The following is a 14,395-nucleotide window of genomic DNA, read 5'->3' on the forward strand; positions in this document are numbered from 1 at the left end:
ATATCTCCTTAGTACCTGAGGAAACTCTGTTTGAGGAGATATCCTCTATAAGATGATATAGCTAAAAAGACAGTTTATTACTTGGTGGCTAGTATTTTCATTATCAACTTCTCTATAATTAACTATGCTAATTCTCAGATGGGACATACAACCATCTTCTATGTTCTCTACCCATCCTGTGTCTTTGTAAAACCTGCTAGTATAGATTTAAAGAACTCAAGATTAACTCTGCCATTTGGAAAATAGTCAGATTTGACTATCATTCTTTATATCAGAGGTTTTATAGATTTTTTTCATAACTCCATGGAAACTTGGGGAAAAAAATCAACAATTAATGTTGAGTAGCTTGTGGGAAGACAGTCACTCTAATGCACTATTGGTGCAGTTGTAAATTAGTTTAACCATTTGGGGAAATGAACTGGAATCATGCAAGAAAAGTGATTAAGCTCTTCATACTTTTTGACCCAACAAAATTCCTCCTGGTTATATACTCCAGTTGAGTTAAAAAAAAAACACCCTAAAACCAGAAAGGACTTTCATCCAAAATATGAATAACCACATTCTTATAGCAGTAAATAATTAAAAAGTATCTTTCAACAATTGAACATATGAATATAATAGAATATTACTGTGCAGTAAGAAATGATGAATTCAGAGAAACTTAGAAAGTTTCTTGTGAATTGATACAGAATGAAATAAGCATAACTAGAAGGAAAATATACACAAGGATTGCCATAATATAAATGAAGAGATCATGAAAAGAAAGCTGAATTTTGAGTAATTGAAAAAACAATAAAATTGCCAGGAGGAAAAATGATTCTAATAGCTTTTACATAGTGTCTTCCCAGATACATTTTATATTTTTTCAAGCTTTCTCTTTTTCTCTCTCACTTTCTACTTGTTTCTACTCTAGAATTTGTAGTATCCTGACATTTGCTATAGCTCTCTCAGATTTGGTAAGAATATTCAGATTGGCATAATAATTTGCTAATATATAGCAAATAAACCTTGACAAGTTTTAAAGGCCATTTAAACATCTTTTCCCTCAATTCATATTTGATTCTAAGAGCACCATCATATTGCATTGATGTTGTACTAATGAATATTACCTAGAAGAATTCATTTTAAACTCAATTCATTACCAAAACATTCATTTGATTTATTTTATTTTATTTTATTTTGTAGCAAGGCATTATTTCAAAATATAGTGAACATTTGGACAAAGTAGAAAGAAATGTTTTAATGAAAGTTGTGATTGGAATGACAAGATAAGGTTTTAGTAAGAATCTGTTTACTCTTAAAAATCAAATATGGCCAAAGGGAGGAGATATAGCTATATATGGGGAAATTAAATTATGCTAGCCTTGATAAATTCCTAGAACAAAGACTTTTTAGTCGTTGAAATATGATCATCATTTATGTTGTAGCTGACAAAAAATGGAGAGCTTTCAAAAATGATTTATTTAATTAAAATCTAGCTCTTTTGGATGGCCTTATGAAATTCACTTATATCCATTCTTTTAACATTCCTCCATAAAGGCAGTTGTATAGTGTTGCTGGATGCCAACTATCTTTTGTGTCCTATGGACACATTATGATTTTCAGACATTAATGCATCCTCTTTCGTGGATAGGCATGAGGGAGAAATCATTAGTTCTTTGTCTGCCTTCATAGAAAAGCTTTCCTTGTGTAATTATATAGATATTTGGGGAAGTGAACTCTTTTTCCATTTAGTCTTGTAGTCGTTCTTGAAATTAATGGATTGTTTTCAGTGAGAGGCCCTTTTATAGTCTTTGCTTTGCAAACTAACTATTGCCAAGATAAAAACTTAGTAATGTGCTTTAAGTAATGAAGTCATTTGTGTTTAATAAAAGCCAAACTGATTAAGTTCCTTATAGAGTTCAAAAAACTTTAACCAGAGGCATTTGATATTTTCAACAAAACACTTTCACTTGATAGACAACTTGGTAGAAGCTGATGATATTAAACCTTATGTTAGAACTTTATAATTTCCAAGTCAGAGTAAGTGCAGGTAGTTCTTCAAGGTTCTTACATTCTCTCTTAGTTCTCATCAGCTGTCTCTTTTGTCCTATCCTGAGCCTGGAGCGTAAAGTGTCCCTTGTCTCTCAGTATGTGGCTTTCAGATATGACCTCAACATTCCCTAATTATGTACGTTGGGCAAGTCACTCAATTTCTGTTGCCATATCTGTAAATTGGGGATAATAATAGCACTTAACTTTCAAAGTTGTGGGCATCAAATGAGATAATAATTATGAAGCACCCAGTGCATGGTGATATATATAAATGTTAGCTATTTTATTTTTTTATTTACTTGAGCCATACCAATACTTGAGGTTTTGAAAATAGATTAAGAATGCTTTCCTTTAAAAAAGACTTTCTTGCCTGGATGAGAAGGAATTGTGAAGCTTTCTGTGTCTGAATCCTCTTATCAATATACTCCTAAGAATGGCCTGTGACTTTTAGAACCTGTACCAAGTCACTAGGAACAAAGATTAGTCTCAGTAGGGCAATAAAAGTGAGAGTTGTTCTTTTCAATGTGAATTCTGTTATCTCTGTCCAGGACCCTCAGCTATTAGAATTATTGTGGTGTTACAGTTGGAATTGTATAAAAATAAGAATATTTTAAGTAGATGGAAAATTTCTGATAAAATGGAAATAATAGGAGAGGCTTTTTGGTGATGCTCAAAGACCACTGAACTGGCAATGATCCTGAACTCCAGCTCCAGATTTGGCATCACTATATGATCATGTGATAGTTATTTCATATATATGTGCTTTCATTTCTTCAGGTATAGAGCTGCTGTAATGACAAAATGAGTTAATAGGTGAGGAAATATTTTGAAGAAATAAAATTTGGTGCAAATACAGGATACAATTGTCATCCAAGAAATTAGGACTGTGGCCTTCTCCACATTGCATAGTAAGAATGATCTGGCTATTAGAGTGATGAGACACTGGAATTAAGATTAAGTTTATTGGCATGTTGAGGATCAAACTATCTCTTTATGAGAGGGACAATTATTAGAAAGAATATTAGAGCACTAATAGTGAATTAAGAGGAACCTGGGTTCATTCTGACTGCTATTTATTAGTTGTGTAACTCATTCTCAGTAAGTTGTGTAACTTCTGAACCTGTTTACTGCTCTGTAAAATTAATATATCAGAATGTGTATTTACTGCCTCACAATGCTGTTATGAGGAGAGTCTTTTGTAAACAAAAGGAAACAGAAATGTGAGTTGACACTATTATTTGAAACTAGAATCAATAGTAGGAAAAAGTAAAGAATAAAAGGGAATCAGTTACTAGGAATTTTTACTGAGTAGTGGATAAAAGAACAACAAAGAATCTTATAGCACCCATTTCGGTATATATGTATGTGTATATATATATATATATATATATTTTTTTTTTTTTTTTACATAACTCCAAACTATTGTCTGATGAGAAAAAGTTGATCAGTAAGTTAACAAAACCATAATTTTAAAAGTAAAATATGAACAAATATTTGGAGTAGAATGGAAGATCCTTGGGGGCAGACATTATTTTATTTTTATTTTTATATCCTTGGTGTTGTGCAAATTGTTGGTTCTTTAATAAGTGTTCACTGATTTGATTTGAATTGATTTGAATATTGAAATTCCAGTATTGCTTGAACAACTGAAGTTCTTTTACCATTAAAAATAATTATCATCATCTTATTCATCTTTTATTTGTAGTTCTTAGTACATAGTAAGCCCTTATTAAATGTTTGTTGATTTATTACTAAAAATGTTGGAATAGGTTAAAGGAACATTCAACACACTATGAAAATTTGCAGTAGGTCTGGTACTTACAACTTTCAAACTGCAGTTGGCAATTTCAGTGCAAATAGCTTTAAGAGATGAAACAAAATTAAATGTGAGGGGGTCTGTTTCCTTCCAGAAACTGATGAGGAGTCGAACTTTAACTCTTCGTAAAACTAATGCTTCTCTTATTTTCCCATCCAAATCTGGCCAGTAAGTTCTGTGGAAAAACCATATTCTTTAGTTCAATGAAAAGAAAGCAATATATCAAAGAAAAACTTGAATTTCTGTTAACAGGATGGCTATTTATTGATTTTATAATTGTTGATTGAAATAATTCCATAAATGGATTTGTCATTCTCTGAAACTAGAACTAATCTTATCTCTGATCTCTTTTTGCAGATATACCTGCTGCATCTGAATCTGCATGCTTATTTTTGTTCTAGGGTAGAAACGAAGCATAATTTGTCCCCCAAAGGAAGGGACTTGTTTCTTCCCATGGATATGTCACTCCCATACTTTGCCACCCTCTGCTGATAATATACTGTGCCAGAGGGTACAGTTGTCACAAGAATGCTAACATTTCTTCCTAACATTTCTGGAGTGGTCATGTTCTCTGATTAGGATTGTTCTTTGCTCTGTAGCTCTAATATTTTCCTAAAGGGAATTTGTCCCAGGAGTAAGGATACAGATATAACAATCAACAACACAATAACTGAGATACAAAATAGTTAGATAAGTAGCTTAATATTATATAATTTGATTTCTGAGTTAGGAAGAAAAACCAGGGCTTTTGATTTTTTACTTCAAAGTTCAATTACTACATCCCCATTGGATTTCAGTGGAGAGAACAAATGGCTCTGGGAAGAAGCAAGCACACGTAAAGGTAATGGTTTGTCAATGTGTCCCTGAGTTCCAGCTTGGTTAGAGACTTTGGGAAATTTCTCTTCTGGTAAAATCATGGAGTCTGTCTCATTAGATAGATACAGGGGTGTGTGTATCTATATATGTATATAGATATAAATCTATCTTCCACTTACTGAGTAAATTTACTTTGCATATTTTCTGGTATATTCAAATATGTATATCTTCACTGATTTCTGTTTATTTGCTTGGATAAAATAATTTATTCACTCAACTATTTATGATCTTTTATGTAATTAACATTTGGTGGGAAGGGAGTCTAGTCTCTTTATAGAAGTTTGAAGTATCTGTTTCTTTTTAAAAATTAGGAAACAGGAAAGTTACTTGAAGCTAAAAAAAAAAAAACACTTCTATTATGACAATATTCAGGGTAACAAACACATATAATTTATCCCAGTATCTGACTTAAAGGAGAGCAGAATAGGCAGTCTTATAGTCTTCTTTCCCCTTCAGGCGGAAATAAAAATCTTTCTTGAAAAGGGATAGATCAGATTCCAGAGATGTCTATTTATGCCTTCCTTCAAGCTATATTTACACAAACCTATACAATCATGCATGTAACCTTTATGGGCAACACCAATCTGTCATCCAAAGCATTCATTTTCTGGTGAAAATATTGTTTATTACCCTATAATAAAGCTAGGAGAAATTTGCATGTATTTAGATTGATTAGAAATATGAAAAGTAGATATGAAGAATAAGTCATAAGAAATTCTTAAGTCTAAAGAATTTATTTTGGAAATCTGTTTTCCAAGAGAAAAAAGGCCTATATTTCTATTCTTAAAATTTATATTTAATTTTGTAAACTGGTTCTTAATTAAAATGAATATCTAATGCATTTGTGGCATCAAATTTTGGATAAGCTCAAAAAAATAAAACTTTTATTGGAAGGTTTAGGATATGGACACCAATCTAGCTTATTATGCAATGATTTTTCTCAAAGACTTTGGCATAAATTGTATTCCTAAATTTAGTCCATTTATTTGCATGCTGAAACAATGATGAATTATTGAAAAACTTCTCTATTTGTAACACATAGGTGTTCTGTGTCTCCCACAGAGGGATGGATAAAGTTGATGAGAACATTTTTTTTAAAGTTTTTCTCCTGTAAGTTAAAAATATCTTTATGAAAATCCAGGTTTTGATGGAACTTGCACTGAATGACATAAAACTATCACCTCTTTCAAGGCAAAGCTTCCAAGATTCACTGAGAGGTAGCATATTCTTTAGAAACATTTCAACAGATAATTCTAAATTTGGTGGCTATCATCTCATGCTGTGACATCCCTAACTCTTGCTCAGTTTGGTCTTTCAACTACAAAGAGCTCACAGGTCAGAGGAAAACATGTTGATACCTTCTGCAGAGCAAGACTGGGTTCCTAGAATGTTCTACCTGGGGGGCAAGTCCATGTGGATAAGTCACTGCAAATATTTTACAAAACTCAATAAAATCACTATAGTAGTTATGTGCCCAAGGTTAATTCCCAAATATCTCTTCTCAAGTATGGCCCTCATCTAATGTGATCCTGATATAGAATCTAGGGACTTACCTTTTGGTGCTTGTGTTAGAGACAGGTAGGTAATCCATTACAGCAATGAACACAAATTCCTTAGCATCATCAATTACACTATAGATAGCATCTATGTCAAAGCTCCTATTTTTAGGGCAAAATACTTTAGGAGAATTCTGTAAAGATAAAAAAATCAAATTATTGAAGCAGAAAAATATGTAATTTAAGGCTTTTCTCCTCTTTTGCTTTTTTAGGAGCTGAGTCTTACTAAGTTTTGGTAATAGCTGGATTATTTACTTTGCCTCATCCTCAATCAGGTTCTCATTAGTCAACTTTAGAGAGCAAGTTATTCTAAGTCTTTGATCCCTTGAAGAACAGGGTAAACTACTAGCCTCACTAGGGCTGTGTGAAATGATATTGTACTAATGGGAACATAAAAATATTTAACTACATTTTTAAAAATTTTTATGTATTCTATCTATTGGAAGTATCCAAAAGTATATCTATTTGGAGCCTAGATGTTAAGACACATAACTCTACTAGTCTATATCCAGAGCCTTATAATTATAGCGAGGTAGTCAGGGCTTTCTCTATGGTATTGATACCAAGAAGGCACATTTTTTTTTTCTGAAAGTTTGGAAAGATCACTATCCTTAAGCCTGATTACCTGGACCATATCCCCAAGAAGCAGTGAGACTAGAATTGAGTTCACCTAGACACATATAGCAAAAGCTTATGAAAAACTTTATCTACAACTCTTCCATTGCTTATTCATTGGGACTCACACAACAAGCTTCTTTTTTCTTACCTTAATCCAACAATATCTAAGCCATTTTCCTACCCAAAGATCATGTTTATGGAGTACACTTTTAGTGCCCACTTTGGTTGGTTGTTTTGGGGCTAGAGGGAAACTGTGGAATTAACCACAAATCAATGAGTAAAGAGGCTTTTAAAATTCTTTTTGTTAACATAGTTGCTGGTCATATTAGTAGGTCAGTGTGTAACTCCCTTTGATCTCTCTACCTTTACTTTTTGGACTGTGGATAGGAGAGACAGATATGTTTAAAAAAGGTGAATGAAGAGTCAAAGATAAATAAAAATTTCAGATGTGAAAAATTGTATCAGTAGAGTGGGAAACTAGTGAAAGAGAGTTGCCAGAGAGATTGGAGGAGAGCTAAGTGTCAATGGTGTTGGAGATACTAAGGGAAAAGAAAGGATTATAACTATTAACTAGCATAGTAATATTTAGTTTAGAGTCAAGCTACATAGGAGGTAGGGGTATTCCTTTATATCTTTGGCTTTTCAAAGCCCTTAATTTCATTAAGGGAATGTTTCACTATATTGGTCTATACAAAGCATACAACAGAGATGTGACTTTTAGTAATAACTACTAAAGTGTCTTCAGAGCCACAGTGAGTACCATTGCTTAAACATGGGAAAAATTGTAATTGAATCAAAGAATAGGCATCCAAATTCTTAGCAATTCTCCTTAGTTCTCTAAATGTTCTTTTAAATTCATTTTTATTATCCAAAGCAGAAAAAAAAAGAATGAAAGCGACAGATGCTGGTTTAGGTAAAAAAGCTTTTCCAATCAACTGTTTCAGTGGAAGCTCATTTCTAAATCAATCCAGGTATCCTGTTTCCCAGTACAGATCAATGGATTCTATCTACTATACATATGGGACATGAAAAAATTCCTTGTAACAGCAGGCTTTCACTTTACTTACAAACTTGTTTTTGATTTTTGAAGAGTTCTTTTCCAAAGCATCTTTTTAAAATCACAACCATGTCAAATTTGGAAAAAAGTAATCCAAACAGTTCTTTAATGGATATCTCTCTAGACTCACTAAATTCTACTCTGTATTTATTTTGTACTCACACAATACATGTTAATCTAAATGACATTGATGGATGATTGATTTGGGTAATAAACAAGAAGAAATGAAATCCACCTCCTACCTAGCTCAATCAAAACAGACCTTGAGCCTAATCCTTGTCCTGGAAGACAAAATACAGACTCTCAAGGACTATATAAAATAGAAACAAAAACACAGTGAGAAAGAAATTCAATCGCTCTTGTTTTCATCTAATTTCAGAAAAAAGTGTAAAAATAAAATAAAATAAAATCCTTTCCTCCAAGTTAAGAGAAAGGATAAGGTTATATTTACTCAGGAAAGTGAAAAATTATAAAATAAGCACAAAAATAAAAGTAGCCCAATACACAGTTTTATAGAAATTTTTAACAGAAAACAGCAACTACTAGGAAGTTTTGTTATTTTTTTGAGCCTGCCAAATGTGGAGTTTTTGAGCATTTGTATTCTGTAGTCTTGTTAGGGCCAATAACTAACTAAAACCAGAGCATAGAGAACCATTTTGAAATAGTTCAAACATGAAGGATTATTTCTGTTAAATCCTACAGAATTTCTAATGCATTATTGACACAATGGAAAATACTTATTGTTACTAACAGTTCAGAATTATTGATACATAAGGTCTTACAAGTGTTTGTTACTAGGCTGTTCGTTTGTAACATCTGTAAATCTCCAAGGATACTAGCTGAGATGTCAGCAATGAACCGATTTTGCTTAATATATGCATTGTCATGAAAAAAATGAACCTGAGAGAAATTTTTTAAAAAAAGGAAAATCTTTATAGAAAATGACACTGTCTCATCAGAAGTTTGATAGGAAAAACCACCATCATTAGTACCAACAAAACCCAATCTTGAGATTTGTCCCACCCCAAAGTGTGGATTTTGCAGAAGCAACCTTGGAAATCCAGGAGATCCCACTAAATGTACTGAGAGTTCTCCTAGATATGAATTTAGTTTAACTTCTCTAGTAAAAGATAAAAAAAAGTTGTTGCAAAATAAAAATCTAGGACATGTCCTATATAATTTTATCAAAGTAAGGAACTCTCTCAAGTTGGAAGTTCTACAGGTTGTGACAGAGAAAAATTTTATCATAGAATATGTAAATCAGTACAATTAGAAATTATTATTTATGATGAAAAGTATCTTTATTATTTATCTTGATCACATAATGTTTTAGGACATAGCATATGGTTTCAATGGCCAGTGAAGACTGAGCTAGCATAGTATTAGGGTTAGTTAGGAGTCACAGAAAGTTAGCAAGACTAAGTTCAAATCTGGCCTCAGACACTTAATAGCTATGCAATACTGAGCAAGTCACTTAGCCATGTTTGCCTCTGTTTGCTAATCTGTATAATGAGCTAGAGAAGGAAACAGTAAACCACTCCACTATCTTTGCCAAGAAAACTCCAAATAAAGTCACCAAGAGTCAGATATTACTGGAAAACAACTGAATAATATCAAAAGTATAGTGTGAACTCCAGTAAGATATGGCCAGAGCAAGTAGTGGCTAATTACTGATTTGAATAAGCCTAATGGCTAAAGAGAAACAACATTCAAATAGAAGCATATTCTGTAGCATGTATTTAAATAGCCCATTTGAAATAATATTAAATAAGAGTTAAACCATATGATCAGTAAATCATGAAAAAGCAAAAAAGACTCAAGGGGTAGGTCTAGATCTAAGTTAACTGAACATTTTCATTAATAGCGCAATACATAAGTTAGGAACTCAGCACAGGTCTTTTGATAAGGATATCAACTCACCGACACAAATGCTTGAGACTTTGTTTCATTCAATTGAAGTTGCAATTTTTTTTGATTGTCATATACACCATATAACCTCTTTGACCAAGTTTGAGGCACTCTGCTTTTGTATCTTAATGAACTATACAAGGCAAATATCCTTTGTAAATCTAGGACCAGACAGCTGCAGTTGTAAAAGATAACACCAAGTTCTTTCATCTGAAATTAAAATGGAAGTCATTAATAATGTCACCATCTTTCACAATCTATTTGAATAAGAAATCAGCTTGAATTTCATTGCTTTCTCATACCTACTGTCATTTAGGTATATAAAAATAGACAAGATTAGCAAATACATGCTATGAAAAATATACAAATGTATCATGACACAAATATATAAACAAATATAAATTATTGAAAAAGTCATCTGGATATTCAGGTGGCTACATAGACAAGAAGGGTAAGCTAAATTAAAGTCTCCATTTAGCCTTATCATTTGCAACTTGAAGCAGATAATTTGTTCTTTTTCCTGTTGTATAATTTTTAAAAGATTAGACCAATTGTTTAAAAATGCAGGCAAGCTCTTTGTATTGGCTATGAATGCTTATTTGCAGATTTGGCCACCCTAAAAGGCTACAGTAGTCAAAACCTCTTGTATTTGTCAATAGAGGACTTACTACTGGATTCTCTTTTGTATGCAACTGGAAAGGCTATAGTAGAGAAATTCAATAATTATTTGAATGAAGCTATGTTTAAGATGAACGACAACTATCTGTTAATTTATATTCTGATGTATCAACTTTGATACTCTGTTTATAGAGAAAAATAGTAATACTAATCAATTACGAATTCAGTTTGCTGTAATGTCCAGGGAAGATGAACATAGATGCTATGTTATCAGTCAATTTAAAATGTTTATTAAATACCTATTATGTAGCAAGAATTATGATAGGTCCTGGGGATAAAATAAAGCTATGTGAAGCACTAGAACAAAAATGAAACACTTCTCATCTTTGAGGGACTCTATGGAAAAAAAAATGTGGCTGTGAAGCATATATGGTGATAGTCATTGAAGAAGTGGAGATTTTCTGTCATACTCAGTTACTTGGTTAAAAGATAAAATGAAATTGTAGCTGAAAGTTCTGGATTTCTACCAGTGAGAACTCTGTGTCATTGATCTAATCCCTTTTGTCTCAGTTGTCCCTGGCCAGTGGATGGGTAAAGAAAGAGATTACTGAAGGGATCAGGAAATGATACCAAGAAGTGAGGAAGTGAATGTAGGCAATTCAAGCTTTATTTCTAAGACAGCACCTCACTTATTTTATAGTTCCAACTCCTCAGAAAATTTCCTTTTATACTTCCTTAGAAAGCCATTAAATATTTAAGTGCCTACTATATTCCAGGCAATGTGTTAAGCATTGGGAATCTAAAGAAAGATAAAAAAATAGTTCCTCTGTCAAGGAATTCACAATGTAATGGAGGAAATAACATGCAAAGAATTAGATACAAACAAATTATAGACAGAATAGACTGGAGAAATAGAGGGAAGACACTAGAATCAAGAGGGATCAGGAAAAGCTTCTTGTAGAAAATAGAATTTTAGCTGGGACTTGAAGCCAGGAAAGCCATGAGGCAAAGTATTTCAAGCATGGGAAGCAGCTGATGAAAATGTCTGAGTCTAGAGATGAAGTGAGTGTCTTCTCTGAGGATAAATACCAAGGAGGCTTGTGCCACTTTATCAAAAAATACATGCGGTAAGTGTATATATATATGTATGTATATATATATATATATATATATATATATATATATATATATATATATATATATATATATATGTATCTATGTATATATATACATATAGATATAGATATAGGTAGGAGATTTTTGGGATATATAAACTTTTCTTTTACATTAAACTGTATTATGGTCTTAGTTTGTCAGATTGCCTCCTTAATAAAATGCTCAATCTCTCCTTGAAGTTTCCTTTCAAAATGTGGTTTTCTTTGTATAGTTCTGAAGCCAAAATGAGGACTGTGTCAAATAAGATCTATTTGTAAAGTACTTAGCACAGCATTTGTCTTGTAATTTCCACTATATACATCAGAAGTAATTAATTAGTTATTTTATATAAATTTTTTTGATATGTTATCTACTCTGACTAAAAAACAAGAAACAAGTTTTCAAGCGTGGTATATACAACTTCTTAATCTTTTTTATGAGGTGAAAAGAGACAAATAGGAGTCTAAGATCCCAGGGTGCAGGGGAGCCTTTGGCTGCCACAGTTCAGGGTTGGTGTCCTAAGGGATGTTTCTAGTGCAGAGTACAATTGAGTTTTAAATGTCAGGCTATAAAATGTTCCTTTCCTCTTTATTGACAAGAGATTTTTGCCACATCCTAGTATTTCATCCAAAATGTTAATTTTTTTTTTCTTAAAAGTGCCTGAAGAATTTCACTTCTTTAGTTTCATCTCATTACCGTAATTTCATCTTATCTAAATGTCAGTTATTATCTCAGTGCCTTTAAAAAAAAAAGAAATAGCTAAATTCAATGCAACCCCTATCACCATAGCTATTTGAAGTATTATAAAATTCCTTAGCTAACTTACCAATACATTTATTTACCTCTACAATCTCTAACTAACTATATTTCCAGATATTCATATTCAGAAAGGAATCTGTCCTACTGAGTCCTGGAAAAGGAAATGTTTACAACTGAACTTGAAGATCTTCACTAGTGAGGAAAAAGTAGAATCATTTATTTTCAAAGTGGGAGAGGGAGAGAAAGAAGGATGGGAACCCTGAAGAGTCATCTTTATAATTTAACTCTCTTTGAATTACCATTGCTAGATATAGGTATAGATTGCTAGAATAGGACCAGAACTCTAGCTTCTGGTGGATGTTATTTTATCTTGTTTGTCAAGATATCCTGTTTGGAGGATAAAGAAATATTCAATTTGCCTGAAGCATGAGGTATTTGGCGAGCAGTAGTGTGATAAAAGCTGGAAAAGTAGGGTGGTGCAAAATTGTGTAGGATCTTAAGTAGGAGACAAAGTTTTCAAAATTTTACAAGTAGGGAATGGGGAATTTGAAGATTTTTGCACAGAGTAATGACAGACATATCTTTGGTGAATAAGAGAAATTAGTTTGGGAATGAATGGCATAAGATTTGGGGAGAGGGAGAGAATGGAGGAAGAAATATCTAGTAGGAGCCCATTTCTATAGTGAAGGTTAATTAATGAAGTGGCAATAAAGAGGGGAAAGATTAAAGAGATTGTACAGAAATGGAAGAAACTGATTATTCAAAGTTTTACAAAAGATTGAATTTCACTTTTATAGATAAACCTCTTTGATGATGAAGGGAAAAATCAGAAAAAAATTCAAATTCAGAGATTTCAGATAATTTAGGCATCTGAATATTGAAAATGAAGGAAAAATTTCATTTCTGCCTTATATTGGGATTTAAAATAAATAACTAAGGGCACAGTGGATAGAATACCAGCCCTGGAGTTAGGAGGACCTGAATTCAAATGTGGCCTGATAACAGGTGTGCAATTTTGGAAAAGTCACTAAAACCGCTTTGCCTTAGTTCTTTCATCTGTAAAATGAGCAAGAGAAGAAAACAGCAAACCACTCCAGTATCTCTGCAAAAAAAAAAAAAAACAAAAAAAACAAAAAAAAAACCTAAAATGGGACAGAAAAATGTGATTGGTTTGAATCCAAATGTTTCTTTCACTATACCACACTGGATAGCTTTATTTAAAAAACAGACAAAACTGAATTCTTTAGAAAGTAAAAATGAAGTAGAAATAAAAAGAAAGGGAAGAGAAAGAAGGGCAGTTCAATGAAGATCAAGTAGATATTAACTGGTCAATTCTAATCCATTCAGTAGGACAAAAACAAACAAACAAACAAACAGTTTCTTTAACCCTTTCTGTGACTTAACAAATATAAAGAATTTCCACCTAAACAAGTTTCTGTCCGCATATATTGACCACCACTGGTTGCAAGGAAGTAGCTATGCACTGACTTCATGACAGTCATAATTATCTGGAACATTTCACATTTTCTGTGCCTAAAGCACAGAAGATATCTTGTCACAACTCAATGAACCAGACTTCCTTTTAAAAATACAGACATATATGGAATGCCATTTTAAGTCACACAGCAAAGTACTTACAAAGAGAATATCCCATACTCAGTTCTCTCTTCTCTCAATTCAACCTATTTTGCAATTACAGATGAGGTATCCCATCAGCACTTGTCTTGTAATTACCACTATAGACATTAGAAATAATTAATTACAATTATTTTAATAATTTTTTTTGATATGTTATCAACTCTGTCAGAGACATGAGCTAATCTGGAGTCTATGTAAGGAAGTTACATTTTCATAAATCTAATTTCAGAAAAAGGACTGGATAAACAGATAAGTTACTAACAAAATATATGGTCATGTCAGATATTCTCTCTGAGTTCTGAATGAATCCCTTGAATGAATCAGAAAAAAAAGATAATGTCCTCAGGTAAAGAGTTATAA

The 14,395-nt window shown here is 32.4% G+C and overlaps 1 protein-coding gene across 4 annotated transcripts in view; it reads right to left on the bottom strand.

Annotated features, from left to right (window-relative positions):
* PLD5 (phospholipase D family member 5) overlaps positions 1-14,395 on the bottom strand; it is a 427,293-nt gene that overhangs the window by 18,517 nt on the left and 394,381 nt on the right. For all 4 annotated transcript variants that reach the window (XM_074262516.1, XM_074262519.1, XM_074262517.1 and 1 more), the window contains 3 exons: positions 9,878-10,075; positions 6,280-6,416; positions 3,857-4,025 (listed from right to left, as the gene is read on the bottom strand). In XM_074262516.1, coding sequence (XP_074118617.1) covers positions 3,857-4,025; positions 6,280-6,416; positions 9,878-10,075 — 504 coding nt within the window. The remainder of the gene's footprint in view (positions 1-3,856; positions 4,026-6,279; positions 6,417-9,877; positions 10,076-14,395) is intronic.

This window comes from Sminthopsis crassicaudata, chromosome 4, assembly GCF_048593235.1.
Source record: "Sminthopsis crassicaudata isolate SCR6 chromosome 4, ASM4859323v1, whole genome shotgun sequence".
NCBI lineage: Eukaryota > Metazoa > Chordata > Mammalia > Dasyuromorphia > Dasyuridae > Sminthopsis > Sminthopsis crassicaudata.